This window comes from Dermacentor andersoni, chromosome 7 (genome assembly GCF_023375885.2).
Source record: "Dermacentor andersoni chromosome 7, qqDerAnde1_hic_scaffold, whole genome shotgun sequence".
Lineage (NCBI taxonomy): Eukaryota > Metazoa > Arthropoda > Arachnida > Ixodida > Ixodidae > Dermacentor > Dermacentor andersoni.
Genome location: NC_092820.1, coordinates 69,837,008 through 69,855,007, shown reverse-complemented (window position 1 = coordinate 69,855,007; position 18,000 = coordinate 69,837,008). Strand labels below are relative to the sequence as shown.

General features: G+C 44.2%; 1 protein-coding gene and 1 long non-coding RNA gene across 2 annotated transcripts in view; both read right to left on the bottom strand.

Annotated features, from left to right (window-relative positions):
• Positions 1-3,641: 3,641 nt before the first annotated feature.
• LOC126534331 (actinia tenebrosa protease inhibitors-like) overlaps positions 3,642-18,000 on the bottom strand; it is a 48,269-nt gene continuing 33,910 nt past the window's right edge. Inside the window, exons 6-8 of the mRNA XM_050181611.3 lie at positions 7,258-7,446; positions 5,886-5,948; positions 3,642-4,120 (exon numbers count right to left, since the gene is read on the bottom strand). Of these exons, the coding sequence (XP_050037568.2) occupies positions 3,909-4,120; positions 5,886-5,948; positions 7,258-7,446 (464 nt within the window). The 3' untranslated portion in view covers positions 3,642-3,908. The remainder of the gene's footprint in view (positions 4,121-5,885; positions 5,949-7,257; positions 7,447-18,000) is intronic.
• On the bottom strand, positions 8,596-13,423 carry LOC140219421 (uncharacterized). The gene is made up of 2 exons (XR_011895706.1): positions 13,159-13,423; positions 8,596-11,405 (listed from the first exon to the last, which is right to left on the bottom strand). It is a non-coding gene; the product is annotated as an uncharacterized lncRNA (long non-coding RNA).

Genomic DNA, 18,000 nt, shown 5'->3' with positions numbered 1-18,000 from the left:
GCGAAGGAGCGTTATCATATCAGATTGCGCGCGTGAAGCGAATACTGGCGCACATCCTCCATCACATTTGAGGACCCGAGATTGCGCTGCAATGTACGGGCATTCCAATCTGATGAACCGATGTCTTGATCCGTAGATCAGATCAAGAGGAAGCACTACTATGCGCGCAGCCATCGTTGTGCTTTGAGTGTTTTCCAGCGCAAGCTCACATGAGGTCTTCATAACACCTAAAATTTAAAGTCGGCTTTCAGCTCATGTTAAGGCATTTCAATAAAGATATCCTTATGATAATTAAAAGCCTATCCGCTTGTCAACGTTTCATCTGAGTTCCCCTTTGCAAGCTGATACCGACTTGCAGGTGGTTCATATCGGGGGCCCTTGACTCCAACCGTCAAACAGAGAGTTATTCCGAATGTTTCATTTCAGGAAGGCGTGTAACCCTCCTGTCTTTCGTTCCCGTTCGCAAACACGCATAAGACGAAAGTGCTGCATGAAGAACGTCGTTAGTCCAAACCAACCAGCTACCGTAACTCACCTCGCCTATATCGCTGTCATTTAGGCTTAGGTAAGAAATATATATTTTAAAGTGACGCATCACGAATCTGAAATCAGCTTCCCCCGACCAGCCCAGATAGGTTTCTTTCATTTCGCACTGCGTGCTAGCGGCTAATACTAGCTCAATGAGCAGAGCGCAAAGTGTGGATGTGGCAGAGAAGGCGCTTTTTATACTGTCTCGATACCCCCCCGAAATTTTTTCGTGCTGTCCATGCACCGCCGACCAAAGCAACCACCGGTGACGGAAATCATTCTAGATTTTGTCTAAAACATCTTTTTCAGGCTCGAAAAGCCATTTCACCGCGAAAATTGCGAACTCGGGCTCATTTCGCGGCAACGCCCATGCACCGGAAGTCGCATAACGCAAGCAGCCCCATCTGAGCACGAAGTTTCAAGGACCTTTTGATGGCGAACGGGTTCGCCGCGGCGTCTCGCGGAGGCCACGGAATCTACACTCTATCACGGAATTGACTGAGCGCGTGGATGTCAATTCCGAAACTTTATGGGTGTAAAGTTCTCATAAACTTTTGATGTGAAAGGTGCATTAACATTTCCAAACGTGTGCTTTAGATTTTCAATTGCAGAAGTTTGTAAGTTTAATACCCCCATAAATATTTGACGGCAAAGGTGCATTGACTTTTCCAAAGTCGTACATCAGGCCATACAACGAGACAGGCCAAATCAACACACTATCAGACAAGTTGACAAAGCCAGCAGCGAGGCCCGATGAGCCGAAGCGTTCTGGTGGTTCATTCGTGCCGTCATGTCGCATAAAAAAATATAGACATTTTTTCACCTGCTCCAAAGCATCCAGTGAAGACACTAAAGCCAGCGAAGGTAACTACGTTCTTATTTATTTCTCTACTCTGACTTTTAATCTCGAGGACCCATTGAGCCCCTTCAATTTCTTTGTTCTCGCTCGCCTGCCCACGGGCTGCCGGAGCCAACCAGTGCGCATGCGTTTTTCTCGTGTTGCCCCGGCCACCGCGCGGCGCACTTCGGTGCGCGTTCGGTTTTCTCTGGCCGAGTGCATTTTCGCCTGGCAGAGCTTTGGACGCTTTCTAGCTAGCAGACGAGAAAAAGATACAATGATCGCTAGCCGCCATCACTGTGGGGACTCGACGGATTGCACCGCGTTCGCTTGAGCGCAACCTCTCCAGAAAGTCTTGTCTCACCGGTATAGGATACCGAGCAATATGCGCATGGTTCTTGGTGGACCAAGGGTCTCGTGTTTTCTGCGATATTCCTTTAATAGCCACATTAGTTGCCCAAAGTATGCATTCGATTGTGACCAACATACTGTGTGTGTTTTTTTTTTCATTACGGTGCCCCGCGCCCCACAAAAGGAAAAAAAAAGGCGTTGTTGCGGTGCAGCGAATTGTCGCATGGTGAAAGTCCTATGTTGTTACTTCTCTTGCGGAAAGTAATGGGCCATGCGACGCTTCAGTTGCCAGATACTCTTATTATATTATTACGACAGCAATTATATCGACACTCTAGGCACATTCCTGCCGTCGCCGTCGCCGTCATGTTCCGCATAAAGTCCAAGGGCGATAACATCGTGACCTCGCGCTGCATGCTGTATGTGCGACTGAAAGCGTGTGGGGAGTGGGGGGGACTGCGTGAGCCGACGATGATTGCTCAGTCTTGTGTGCGCAAGGGAGATATCTGAGGACCAAACACGCCGCCTTCCGTCGCGCGCTATACATCGGGGGGAGTGGATGGAATGGGGGCGGAATCTAGGACTCTGTGAATCTGTGATTGCGCAACATGTTTATTTGCCATCTTTGACGCATTATATACCGTTCTATTATATTCGTTCTTTTTTAAAACAGCACGCCTTGACTTAGTGCCACGTCTTTCACCGCGATTCTTGATGTGAAGGGAAATTGTCCAGCCAGTGTATTTTCTACCATCTATCGTATGCCGTTAAATTGTTCACTTCTGCAGCACTTCTGCATTTTATTATTTCTTCAATTATGATTTCTTTTTTATAGTAAACCTCTTTACAAAAATGCCCCTAGAGGGCGCTATAGGTACATCTATAAATAAATAAATAAATAAATAAATAAATAAATAAATAAGTGCCGAGAGTGCAGCCTTACAGCTGCATTATCTTCCTGCGCATAGCAGCAAGCAATCGATCACATTTTAAGATTTCCGCTCTAACCAATTGCTCAACAGATTCCGCACAAAGCGGGCTTAAAGTATAGCGGCTTAAAGTGGTGGAACCAGGGAAACTGCAACACTCCTCTTGCAGAAGACATTGTGCAAAATTTAGAGAGCTAATTATAAGGAGCAGGTTAGCAATACATACCGACTTCGTTAGCCTCGTCATTTACCGTCGTCAGTTTCTAGATCGACAACACTTACGCCCGGCAGATGCCGTGTTCTGTGTCATCCATGTCGAGTCATATTGTAAACAGCAGCGAAAATTCTCGGAGAGCAAATGCGGCCAGGCTAATAGTAGTAGCAAGTCAGAGCTTAGCAACAATGATGAACACATGCATATGTAAGAAACATTAAGATGCCTGAAGGATGCCGGTTTTTTCGAAAATCCATAACTTATGAAAAGGCTGCAAGGAATTTCGGGCCCGCGCATTCGACAGAACGTAACTTTTGATGGCGTGATCATCTGGGAGTTCAAGAAAGCTGCGTTCGGTAATGTACCCAACAATAATCCTAGGCCACATTCATGGGGCCCCAGATGTCAAGGTGAATAGATGCACCTACTGATTATACCTAAAGCCAAACCAACACCCAGATGTAATGTTTATAATAGTAAGCGCCTTATCGAGTGTCTGATAATTAACGAAGATGAAAGCCACATTGGAGTAAATGAAGCACGACGCGGCAGCCTCTAGATAGCTTTGTAAAGGTCGCTGAAAGTCGCCCAAGAATTGATATTCAGGCCCTTAACAATTCGTCAGCCTGAGGAATCCTCTGGCGTTACTTCACAGTACAATAGAAAACAGCTGCAAGCTGTCAGCGTTTCGCTCTCTGTTTACTCTCTTCTTCTTGCAAGCCTAGTAGTAGATTATGCTACTACTTGCTGATTACTTTTCCGGCGAAGAATTATGTTGGGCAGATTTACAAAAAAGCGTTTTATTTTTCCAAGAACACTGCAAGAAACATGACTCATCTGCGAGTTAGTTAACAAGCACTTCTCCCGCACTAGTTGCCTGGGTTTAGAGAAAAGTTATTTTGCAGAGTCCCAGAATAATTGTTTTCTTCGGCATCTGAGTACATTATTTGTGGCTTCGTAGTTGCTGCATTTCGGGCATTCTTCTCAGCCAGCAGCGTCTTCTCAGCGCGCAGCCTCTGTCGGCAATGACTCATAGCGAGCGCTTTGCTTATGCCGTGCGCGGCTCGGGCTGCAGGGGCACTGGAGATGCGCAGAAGAACATGCAGTCGCGGTGAGACTCAAAGTTGTTGCCGTTGCCATGGCAGCCACCGTACACAAAGGGGCGGCAGGTTTTAGCGCTGGCATCGTAGTAGAAACGGGGGATGGCAGCTTGGCAAGGTCCCGCACGCGGTGGCATGTGACAAACGGATGCAACGGACGCTGCAGGAAAAAAACAATATTGAAATCAGCCACCGATTACCATCACTCGACAAGGCCTTCTCCAGTACAAGATGCACCTCTGCGTAATGATTAACAGATCTAGTTAATGCCTTCCGAGATTAATATTAAAACTTCTAGCGCAATGCGTTTAGTGAAACGCAATAATAAGAAAAAGTTGGTGCGAGCGTGTCCAAAAGCATTTAGAAAGTCGTAACACAGACGTGGTTTCTAAATGCACAAGAGAGCCGATTAGTTTGGAGTCAAGCCCTTAGCACGGTATTTGTTTTATTTATTGTTTTCATTTATTTTTTTCTAGTCTTTTCTCTTTTCGTTTTGTATCCAGTGCACGTTTGAGAGAATTTACAATATATTTTCCGAGAATTGAGCCAGCTTCTCTTGCTTCTGTAGAGAAATGTACTCGTGCGCTTCTGTAGTAAAGGGCCTATAGTATATTTCCATGGATGAATTACTCAATAATATAACTGCAATGATGGAGTCATACCGCCCAAAACCAGCTTGTCAGTTTAGTTATATTCGTCGTAGAAAACTACCGCGCTTTGCTATCCGAGGTACACAAAGACAGCCAATACGTGCTCACTTCAACCGCTACGGTAGTTCCACTGACATGGAAAATATATGAGCTGGTTAAAAAATAAAAAGAAAGCTTTCAAACTATCAAAGCTGCTTGAGTCGGTTTTGATTTAGAACCTTCTCATGGAAGGGCGCAGGGCAAGTATACAGATTTCCAGAGGACACAGGAACTTAGCCACATACATTTTACGACTCTTGAGCCTACCAGCAAGAGAACTGGCTGCGTAAGCAACCTGCCGGCTTTGTGGAGGTTATGCCTGCACAACACGTAGCGTCGAAAATAGGCCGCGAAATATATGTTTTTTACAGATGTACGGGAATCAATTCTGGCCATGCAAGCGAAATATGTATGTCACATCTGCAATATCTACCAATCTGTTCTTCTCTAGACATCTGGTCTTCTTTGTGTCGCAATGCTTTTTCCTAATGGAATGAGTCTATGAAAACGAAAGAAAAACCTCACCACGAATATGTCCCTAATCTTATTTACAAAATGTCAGGGTGTTAGCCAACTCAGGCATACGCAAGCACACTGCTCATGAAGATCTAATTGCGCTGTAATATCGCTCGCATGATATGCCGTATGGGATATTTTGGATCTTGAGCAAAAATAAGGTGTTGCGTTTGAACATGTATTCTTTTATCCTACTTTAAGAAATACTTAAATACATTCTCTAATGTAGTGGTTGAAATATATTACAGACCTATAAGAAGTGTGTTGATTTGTGTATATTATCTCCGTCTAAAGGCAGACGCACTTATCTGATGTTTCATTTGAGTAGTAGGCATTTACATAGCATTACATATATATGTGGCTATCTTCATATTCGACCTTTGTTGATGCTTAGATGTTCACTGACTTATCGTGTGTGGCGCCGCGTAGCCTGCGTCTAAGTGGCGCTGCAGTGTGGAGCAGCAGAGAAGTGTCCACCTTCTGGGTTGGTTTGTTGTAGGCGGGTGTCAAAACCCCCTCGTGGTGTTGCCTTACGTGAGCCATGTCAGTGCCACTGTGATAACAACTGATAACACTTGGTGAGAACTACAACGCTGTAAGGATTGAGACGCTCTGCCGACTGCGGATTCTTTCGTGGATTGTAATTTGATGCCCGACTTAATCTCCTCCTGACAACAGAGGTATACCTTCACAGCTCCAGAAGCACATATGAAGGCTTACCAGAAACGATGTCCTGCGTCATTCCCGATAAGGGCGCATCATGTGGGTATGGTCTGAGGATCGCTGAAAATGAAAAATAACGTAATCGATCACTTTTATTGTGGTCTGTAAGCATATCTTGGAAAACTCTCACGTTAATATGACGTCGCTGCTCCTGGGCTTCAAATGTGCAATCGTTACGTTTGATCTGACAGCTACGGCGTTGTTTCAGTTGTAATTTTTATTAATAAGCTGGACAGACATTGTGGCTCATCATTGAACTAATGCGCATTCTTCATGCAATCCATGCAATTGATCAACTTCAGGTGGAAGCGCGAAATTCTCGTTTATATTTTCATTAATTCCTAACCATAAACTCAGACTCTAGACTTCACCGTACCTTTCCCCAATGTCATCAATAAACGATTCTATCGCAAATATTTGTTATCACCGCTTTTGTACGGACCAATGTGTACAAATTTTCCTTTTTTCCAAGCACGATAAGTGACTGGAATTCGTTAACCGTAGTTAACCTACCCCAACGAATCTAACCTTTGTTTTTTAACAATCTTTCCATGTTGCTATATTGTATAGTTGCCGGTTACATTACTGTATTGCTATTATTTTAGACTCAAGAGGCGCAGTGGGAAATAGGAAGCACGTGAAGCCAAGTTTGTCGTTTAATTAGCTTACCTATATATCAAGGAACAACAGTAACAAGAATGCAGGTCAGTTAAGTGAACGACACATTTGGCTGAACGTGATTCCTATTTTCTAATGCGCCTCTTGATTCTTCATGCAGATTACATATAAATTGCGTGATGTTTGGTAACCATGATGCCTTGATGTAGCATAGCAGGCTTTCCTGGACAATTTCCTTCTGTTGTGGCAGCCGTGCACATGGTGCGTTCTGTATACTACATGCTGTGCAGAAACTGCTACAACCTTGCTATGCGCCAGCCAAGATTATTTGCCAAGGCTATACGTTTTCTGGGAGGGAGAGTTAACAGTCTTCGTCATGCGTCTTCCATCACTTGAGCATCGCACGTATCATGCGCAGCTTCTGCTTTTCAGATTCTACTGATGGCAATTGCTCTCTTCCGTACGGGAACTTATCGTAAATAAATGAAGGTGACATAAACTGGGGCATTACAACGCGGGGCACTCCTTCTGTATTGTTATGTCGTTACCATGATTGTTGTCTAAACATGGTTTCGTATGTACCTAGAGTAAATTCACATGAGACATGGCGTGGATGCCCACAAGCACACACACAGATATATATATATATATATATATATATATGCGGTTTATCCAAGCCCGAAAGCAATTTTTTTAATTTGGGTTTGATAATACCCACTACTCGCAACGTATGTGCTCTAGATATACTCACGTTTTTCAGCCGAACAGTTTTCCTGGCACTGCTCCTTGGTTTCGTACTTGTTCTCGTTACCGCCGCAGCCACCGTAGTAGAACTGCTCGCACCTTCCGCTCTCAACGTTGAACCACCACATCAGCTGCTGTGCTCTGCAGAATCCGCTGTCCGGTTTCTGGCGGCATTCCTTGTCGAAGTTCCTCGCCGCTGTCGGACAGACATAATGTATGGGAGATTTAGAACAATTGTGAGAAGGTGATCTTCCTCTTATAGTATTTCCATTAGACTTGACTCGTACTTTAGGGCATCGCCCTCGAAATATATGTGCCGTATGTGACAGTGAAAATCTTTTCCAATATTTCTGATTAGTAGAATTTTTAGTAGATTACTTTCACGTAAATTTCGTTGTGCATATAAGAAATCATAGGGTTACTAAATTTCTTAGTGATCTTACGTATCTCTTGTTTTAATGTTTACATTCTGGTCAGCCAACTCCTTGCTTCATAAAACATTATTAGGCTAAACTCTTATTGCAGAAAAAAAAATAAAAAAAAAACAGGGGTGCTCCTAAATGCAACTTTGCAACGTAACGTAATACCACTCGACCTTGAACAACACTTGCTCTATGATAATTTTGAAGGCTTCACTTTTCGAACGAGATTGATGACAAATAGCGGGATAACTCGGCATCGATGCGGTAATACATATAGAATCATATCCCATATGCAGATTTCCGTAGACAGAACAAGAATTTCACGTGGGTCATTCTGACGGAAAACGTTTATTTTAATTCAACGTCACATACTACTAGCCAATGATTTAAATTAGGAGTAGCTATAACCCCGTACAAAAAAAATTATTGAGAAGGCATTGAAATATTGTTGGTCAATGTTGAGTTTTTTATTGAGGAATTATTGAGAGTATGTTGGAGAATTGTTGGGCTGAGTGTTGAGCACTCTTGAATATTGGCCACTGAAATCGAATTGAAACACCCTTGGGTACCTCAATGTTGAATAATTGTTAAGTTACCATTGAAAGTCCATTGTGCTTAGACGGCCTGTTGTGTTCGTTTTGTTGAATGGTTGTTGAGTTACCATTGATTCTGCGTTGAACGAACGTTGTGGTAGTTCTGTTGACCTGTTGTTGAGTTATTATTGCCACAGCATTGAAAAGCATATCGTGGCACAGTTGAGATGCCATTGAGATTTCAGAAGCCGCCATTGAAATATGATTGACGTTTCGTTGGGCTAGTGTATTTTTATTCATATATTGAAATTGCTTCGCTGTTCACACTTGCATGCCCCGGTGCCTGCTCATAACTTTCTTAAACACAAACAAAATCAAAGGAGAGACTGATCAACTTGAAGTACCTTTATTTACACTAAAGATGCGTGCACGTGAAACATTATTACAGTACATAAGGCACCACTACATCGAACCTGGAGACACAGGCTAGTACCTACAGCACTCTAGCAGTGTAAATACATCTGAAAAAACCTATACATATGAATCCAATCAAAACGATCATTGTGCTCTTCACTTTCGACTTAAGTTTATGACTAGAAGGCAAAGCGACTCAAAAGGCAGGGCTTAAGCATACCCTTGTAACAACCAACTTTGAACACATGAACACTTGGAGCTGCTTGCATGTGAATACACAAAAGACATCTGAATATGTTACATTAAAATGTTGCGCACACTAACACATCACAGGAAGAGCTACGGCTGACTTTGAGAAGGCAAAATAACCATCTTGAAACAAATGACTTCACGTAAATATATACAACCTTTAGCACACGTCTTTCACCGCGATTAAAATTTAATGAAGTACCAAATAGACTTGCCTGAGCTTTGTCTTCGAGATATATATATTTTCATGTTCCCCAATTATTTTATAAAATAACATCACTCAACTTAGCTATTATTTGACGAGACATCATTTAGAAAGTTGTCGGGCATGATGACCACCTGAATCGTGTTTCTGACAAGCCAGGATTGCTTTCTTCAGAAATAAACTTGTAAAGCTTTTGTGCAATGAAAGCAGCTTATCTCCCTGGCACAAGTCAAGAACAAACAGTACACCTTTTGATTATGTTAATTTGGGGTACAGAGGAGTTCGTTAGTGGCATTTCCTCAATTTAGTGAGCTCATTTTCAGGTAATCTTTCTGGACTTGCACAAAGCTAATTAAAGCACTTTTGGGGGCCTTTTTCCCTATACCCAGCAACTAAGTGGTACCTCAGTCAATAAAGAGATAAGGAAAGGCTAATACCTTGAACGATAAGAGAAAAAATAATTATTTAGCACAGAAAATTGGTAGTAACACATGGCTAACAGAATTCCAAACAGCCAAATAAATGGTCACCTGCACTTTCAGTATCAAGCACCCCAGAAATAGTCATACAGTATGAGAAAAGGTTCCAATGACTCGACAGCCCGATTGCTGAGACAGTGAAAAACGCAAATAAATGCATATACGAAACACCAATTACCTCAATTTCGCAGATAAAATGTTATTAAAATAGCACCAGAATTTTGCTGCATAAAATACATAAACGTTGCATAAAAATTGGGACAAAGCAGTAACTGAAAGACAGAGGGAGCTACAGCGCACCCATGTTGAAAAAAATTACAAGGAAAATGATATATATATGCATATTTAAGCTTACAATTTTCGCTCCGACATATAGAAAAAGAACGCATGCACTTAGAGCATAAAAAAGTTCATGTGCCTGGAGAATGCAGCGAAGTACAAAGAAGCGTCATGAGAACCGAAAAGTAGATCTTACTACGAATGCTTGCAACCTACAATCAGGCATGTGCAATGTCATGCCTTGAATGCATGAAATTCATAAATCTTACACACAAAGGAAGTTACCATCACTCTTATTGGCTCCCTCAGGGGACTCCTTCAAATTGAACTAGAAAAATGTACTCAGTGTCAAAAACAGAGAGAAGATAAGACCCTATAGCGTTCTTCCTGAAATAAACAGCGCAAATAACTTCATGTATCAATTCTATGGACACTTCGCCAATTCAGTGTACATTTATATTTCACAACCACCCAAACAGAGACGAGAAGGATGAATTAAGGTAGAAACACACATGAGCGCTGACTCAAGTAGAAGTTTATTCGTGAAGACGAAGATCTTAAACACACTGGCCAACTTCACAAAGAAAAAGCCATGGATGCGCAGCATACACAGCCCGGCACAACAAAAAAGGACCGAAATACGTCCTGTAGAATAAACATGTGCGTCAAAAACTAACAAAAACATGAAAACTGAAAGGTTTCTCCTGTAAGCGATAGTAACGAGAAGTACTGTAGCAACTCTTTCCCACTAAGGGTCACAGAAATCTTGCTTATGAATATTTCTTCGTGATCAATAAATAATGCTTCCATAAGTCCTTTTGTGTTCTGGTCTTTGTGATGAAACAATCGTTCTTTCTGCTCTATACCGCAACACCAGAGGAGTTCCAGAAGCAATATTTATTGATCACAAACAAAACAATTGCATAACCAAGTTATCTGTTGCCCTTAGTGGGAAAAAGTTGTTCTCAAAAGAGCATTTACTGTTGGGTAGTATCACTTATCGGACAAATCTTTCGCTTTTTCAATAGATTTGACCGATAGTTCTCGTTTTTCACGCACGTTTATTCTACATGGCTTTTTCATATTTTTTTCTTGTCGCACGTGGCTGTTTCTGCCACGCACGCATGGATTTTTACCTTTGCCAAGTTGACCAGTGTGTTTAATACCTTTGTCATCAAAAGCAAACATTTAGTAGAGCTTGCGCTCGTGTGTGCTCCTACCTATTTCGTCGTCCGCCTCTGTTCGTGCTGCTGTTTACAGTACCCACGTATCACTTGGTTAGGCTGGTAAACATTCTTACAAACAAAAGTAAATGCCTCCCCTCAAAAGGTAGCCCATCCTTTACTACTAAACGCCAGAGCAAATAGAAAGTAAGCCTTCACAGCGTCCATGCGGCAGCTAGTACACCACAGAGCAACACAAAAATAGTGGAAAATCCCACTTGATGGAGAGTGGCAACAGAGATGCGAGCTTGCTGGTGAATCAGCCACATATCAACGGGTGTCTCTTGCACGACGCCAAGGTGCTTTTGGCGTAGAACACTTTAGCATCTGGGAATTTACTGCATACGTAACCTGTGAGAAAGGAATGTGGACAGAAAATGAGATTGCGCGGATTAAGAATCTGCCACACACTGCACGTAACTACGCACGAAATAGAAGTACACATTTTACTGGCAAGTAAAAATTTGCGACTCTTTACGAGTGCCGTCGAGAAAACGAAGGAATGGGTTGCTACGGTAAATGTTAGCTAAAACACGCACAGCGATGTTTCACAGTGGGGAAAATATTCCCGGCTCTCTCCAGAACCAAAGACCACGCGACAGTGCATAGCCCATACCAAACAGATATCGAATCTTTGGGTAGAAGTCCAGTAGAAGGAATGACCTAAACATACGCCGAGAGCGATGCGAGCGTGAGCGTGCCTGTACGAGTGAGAACATGTACCGCTTCTTTGAAGCTAGCCGCTCCGGCGTGGCTCCGATCATCCCGCGCGATTTGTGTGCAGAACGTCGCGTACACGCCCTTGCGTTGCGCGGTAGCGTCCGCGCAGTGAGCTAGCTTCATGCACGCGTCATTCTTCACCGCGCAAACGGTGCTCGAGTGCGACGCTTAGCTCGAGGCGACAACGCGCCGATTGGCGCTCCTTTCGCTTCTGGAAACAACGCATATTCGGATCGGTCCAACTCAAAGAGGCAGCAGAGAACGGTGGCATGTTTCGGTTATCGCTTATTAAAACTGTACAGTACGCCTTCAACGGCAAACCGCCGCGCTAGATAAAGATGCTTACTGCGGTAGTTTTGGCGGTGATAGACGATAAGGTGAGCCCGTCGGCGGCTGTGTTCTTTGACCACGTCACCACACCTCTGTTCATTTGCGCTATGTATCCGTGTAGTCACCGCGCGGAAGCTGTGACTAATCGGTTGACCGTTCTCCGCAAATCCCAGAGAGGCGAAATATATTTCGCGGTGCGCCGGCCGCATCATTAGCCGCAACCTAAATTGAGGCGCGCTTAACCGCTACGGCACAAAAGGTGATCACACTAACCGTATGGTATACGATGAGCCACTACGGAAAAAAAATAATTCTGATGTTCCACGTGCCAAACCAACGATCTGATTATGAGGCACGTCGTAGTTCGGGACTCCGTATTAATTTTGACTTCCTCGAAATTTTTACGTGCATACAATGCACAATGCACGAGCGTTTTTGCATTCTGCTCCTTTGGAATGCGGCCGCTGCAGGGATCCTATCCACGACCTCGAGCCCCAAATTGCCACGGAGGCCGCCATAGTTACGAAATGCGTAAGCGTGAAGTGCAACACTGCCTTCCGGTACGAGTGTGGTACAAGCGTAGCACAGCTGCACACCTGCTGCACGATTATTTGTCGCGGTTCTCCTAAACTCGTAGTGCCTGCCTAAATACCTTGAAAGGCAGCACGCCTCTCGCGTATCGGAACGCGATAACAAGCGCTTAGACGGCATACGTGAGCCCCCATGAAAAATGACGTGGCCACTGTACAAAATTATCACTGCGCAGAGAAGCCGATCCTTATGTTCCAATTGTGTTCTCTCATACAAATGAAGGAAACGTTATTAGACAGGAACAAATGAAACAATGCAATTTTACGCACATGGGGCGCCGCTGCCTCTTCCCCTACCATTGTTTCAAACGAAGTGACGGTGGCAGCGAGAGTTAGTATCGCGCGCATTTGCTCCGGGGCATGCGGTTTGCTTCAAGAAAGTGAACGGTGTGCTTAACATGTCACGCTCGTCAATGTCAAAATAGAAAAGAAGGCTACGTTCCCAAGAAAACGAGATTACTTACCTATGTTCAGAAGTGCGGCTGCGACTGTTTCGGGGTGCCTTCTCTCGAACAGGCATCATGGCCTCTGCCGCGCAACTGATCAAAACCGTCAGGCTCGCACATCAGTAGAAGACTAGTTGTTGGGTGAGCCAACCACTTCACCGGATAAACGTCCCACTTATCATCGTTAAAGCATTTCACTGAAATGTGCGTCATGATGTCCGAAAAGAAAATACTTTCATCAAGAAGCACGCGGCGTGAACCACCGCACAACTGCAACCGAATAACTGAGTCATAGAATAAAGAACAACTTTAGAGAAGGGAAACTGTACCTTCCGCAGTGGTTCGAAAATAAGCAGCGGCAGCGCATGGAACTTACCTAGGTGGACGCCAGATGACGCTGCTAAAACAGGAAGCGGAAATGCGCATATTTTTTTTTTTTAGAGCATTATTCAATATGGCCGCTTTTTGCCGGTCGTGTACGCTCGCTTGTATCCGCTCGTACGCGCCGTACTCGCCTCGGCTGCCGCGTAGCCGGTGCGTTCTAATTGCCAGGAGACCAAAGAGCCTCTACTGACGCCCATACAAACAAGCCACAAGTGAGTGAACAGAACGTGCGACTTTATTGGCAGAAGACAAGCAGTGTATGTACATTCTCGTGCAATAGCACAAATAAAATTTGTATGTCGAGATACACTGGAATCTTTGACGCGAGCTCGTAAACGGCTCACCGTCGTCGTCACACATGGCGGTCTAGTAACGAGCGACAACCAGCGGCTCATGCAGATTGGTCAGTGTCCCGCCTGTTTGCAGCGGCAGTCGCCGTCAAAGATGAGCAACTTGCACTGCGAAACAATCGGGTGAACCAGGCATCTGCTGCCGCAGCCAACACAGCGACATGGACTACCCGGCATTTTAGCCTTAACTCCTTTCCAACCTGCACGTTACTTTTCTTTCGGAGGCCGCTAATGTGTGGCTCGCACTTGGTGTCCCACATTGTCTCAATATGGACAAGTCGCTTTCGTGGGCATCACCTCCATCAGCCACTTTTGCGGGCCTTTGCACCCAACTTCACACACGTCGGACCATGTAAGCACGTATGCCGCTCTCCGTTCGTGCTTAATCGCGGCCGAGAAAGGCAACAGGCACAATTTGCCCATGGCTGCAGCAGGAAAGGCTGAACGTGAACGGGGAGCACGAATCACGGTGTGTAAATTGGGAGTCTAAATATGTCGCTGTGCAGATTGCAGGAGCAAATGCTTACTTCGAGAAACTGCTTTCCAGTGCAACTGACCAGGCCGCCACATCCGATAAGCATAACACGGCGACCGTAACCAAGTGAGATAACAGCAAAAATAAACGGCAATCATTCACCACATAGTGTTCAGAGAATACGTTATACATTGGCTACAAACCATATGGCAACAGTGAGCATTCACATACACGGGTCTCTTAGGATACATTCAGCCGCCTACTTACAGGCATAATGCTTGCCTTCGTCGCATGTGGTGGTCTGGTAACGAGCGACAAACAGCAGTACAAACAGATTGGACAGAGCGTCGCACCTGTTTGAACCAACAGTTGCCGTTGAAGATGAGCAACTTCCATTGCGAAGAAATCGGGTGATGCAGGCATCTGCTGCCACAACCAACACAGCGAAATGGACTATCCGGCATTTTAGCGTTAACTCCTTTCCAACCTGCATGTTTCTTTTCTGTCGAGGGCCACTAATGTGTGGCTCACATTTGGCGTCCCACTTTGTCTCAATATGGACAAGTCGCTTTCGTGGGCATCACCTTCGGCAGCCATTTATGCGGGCCTTTCCACCATGTGGCTATGAACTTCAAACACGTTGGACCATGTAAGCACGTATGCTTGCCTCCGTTCGTGCTTAATTGCGACTGAGAAAGGCCACAGGCACAATTTGCACATGGCTGCAGCAGGAAAGGCTGAACGGGGAGCACGAATCATGGTGTGTAAATTGGGAGTCTATGTCGCTGTGCGGACTGCAGGAGCAAATGCTTACCTCGAGAGACTGTTTTCCAATGCAACTGACCAGGCCCCCACATCCAATAAGCATAATACGGCGACCGTAACCAAGTGAGATAACAGCAAAAATAAACGGCAATCATTCACAACATAGTGTTCAGAGAATACATTATACATTGGCTACAAACCATATGGCAACAGTGAGCATTCACATACACGGGTCTCTTAGGATTCATTCAGCCGCCTACTTACAGGCATAATGCTTGCCTTCGTCACATGTGGTGGTCTGGTAACGAGCGACAAACAGCAGTACAAACAGATTGGACAGAGCGTCGCACCTGTTTGAAACGACAGTAGCCGTTGAAGATGAGCAACTTCCATTGCGAAGAAATCAGGTGATGCAGGCATCTGCTGCCACAACCAACACAGCGAAATGGACTATCCGGCATTTTAGCGTTAACTCCTTTCCAACCTGCATGTTTCTTTTCTGTCGAGGGCCACTAATGTGTGCCTCACATTTGGCGTCCCACTTTGTCTCAATATGGACAAGTCGCTTTCGTGGGCATCACCTTTGGCAGCCATTTTTGCAGGCATTTCCCCCAGTACGGCTATCAACTTCATACACTTTGAACCATGTAAGCACATATGCTGGTCTCAGTTTTGAGCAAATCATGGCCAAGGTAGGCCACAAGCACAATTTGCCCATGGCTGCAGCAGGAAAAAATGAACGGGGAGCACCAGTTATGGTGTGTGTACACTGGGAGTCTATGTCGCTGTGCGGACTGCAGGAGCAAATGCTTACCTCGAGAGACTGCTTACCAATGTAACTGAGCAGGCCCCCACATCCGAGAAATGTAACACGGCGACCACAACCAAGTGGGGCAGCAAAACTAGATTCTGCAATCCATCATTCAGTGCAGCTTGCGCAAAGACCCAGGCTATCGAGGAAGAAGAGCAACCATCAACAAGACTAGGAATATGGAAAATGAGAAAGCTTGCATTCAAGAGAGAAGCCACCCTGCTCTGCAAGCATTGAAGGCCAAAAACATGAAGAAAAGTAAAATGGTGCATAGCAAACAGTGCGTAGGTTAATGCAAGAAACATGTCGATGTTGCATCAGCTATTTCAGGAGAGGAATTGTGCATGACAACATGCACTAAAAGGTACTGCTACAGATATGTTATGCTACTAGACAGTGACTGGTATTAAGTATCAGCGAAGAATCGGTTGACCTTTATGTTTGGATGAGGATGAATGATCTCTAACGAGAATGGGCAATGAAAAAGCTTGCATTTATAGAAAAAAAATTACACTTGGCACAAATGGAATTGACATGGCCAGGAAGCTGATTAAGGGCAAACTAATGGAACTCTTTTGGCCAGCATCATCCGTGCTTGATCAGAAGTTGCAGGCGCATCTGAAGACGAAGAATTTCCATAAAGTCCTTTTTGAGTTACCTGGATGACTCAGCCAATTTGTCCGCGCTGGTGGAATGGTGGCTGAAGCTCTTTTCAGTCTTGACACAGTGCTCTGCAGACTTGATATCTCATGTAAATTCTTCTGCATGCGCTTCTTTGTTCGTGGTGTAAAAGCCTTGCAAATTCAGCTCCAGCCCCTTTCTGTTGGTGTGGATAGGAGCTCCTGTGATGACCAAGGTATGCTTGGCATGGACTCTGTTGGGGCAGAACGGTGACACATGAGATACAGCACAGATTAGCCAAACTCATGTGTGTTTTCTTTTATGTTCGAACCAATTAAACTGAACCATAAACATGAGCAAACATTCATTTCTGCTGCAAACAAATGACTTGTATTTCAAGACTAGCAAGACAATGCAGCATATATCAGGCATACTTATTTCTGAACCACATGTTGTTTACCTTGTAGTAGCAGCCAATGTCCACACAATGGCCTTGTTGTAGTAGGTAGCAGCTTCTGTTTAGAGTGTGGAGTGTGTTGCTTTATGCTGGTGCCATCCTCATTACTGCATGTCTGGAACAGAAATTTTGACTGAATCAGAAATTGAAAAAAGCACAATTTTGCAATATGAAATGCAAAAAGGTGTGACATATATATTGTAATGGTTTGCGACTACAGAACACATGCAAATATACCCTGTCTCTTCTAGGGCGCTTAAACAGCACGTTAAATAAATATTGCTATTGTCCATAAATTTATGCCTGCCTAACTATACAATGCATGTAAACAGTTTAAGTATTATTAATATCACAAATGAGAACATTTGTGCGTTCATTTATACACTGGAAGAGATCACACTGCTGGTTCCACAAGCAAATACATGAAAGTCATGAAGCTATTAGAACTGATGCATTATTTTTCTGCACGAACGTGATGCACTGCTGCACTACTGCAAAAATAAATGCCCTACGGTAGACCAAACTGAACAGCAAGAACATTTGGAACCAACAAGTACGAAATATGAGTGAATTATCACGCTTGCAACTGTTTAATACATTAAATTCTGTACTTTCACATCATTTTACCAAAGGATTATTCGATTTTGTGGACGAAAAAAATTGCCGGCGGACTCGAAAATAAGTTTTATATGTATATTGTTAAGGCTACCCAGTCACCTATGGCCACGGCTACAATAAGATGAAAAATGAGGCGCGCGTTCCGATATCGCTCTTTCTTTCCCGATTGTGTGTGTATAACGACAGCCTCGCAAGTAACGGTTTATTTAGAAACAGCAACGGAGGATCCCGACTGCCATATGCTGTGCAGGATCTAGTTCGTTAACTTGTCTCCGCCTGTAAGTTAATGAGACGAATATTATATAACGATTCAAGCAGCGGTGTTAAACGACTCACCGTTATTGCCGTTGTCAGCCGCACCAGAATCCAGCTCCCGTTT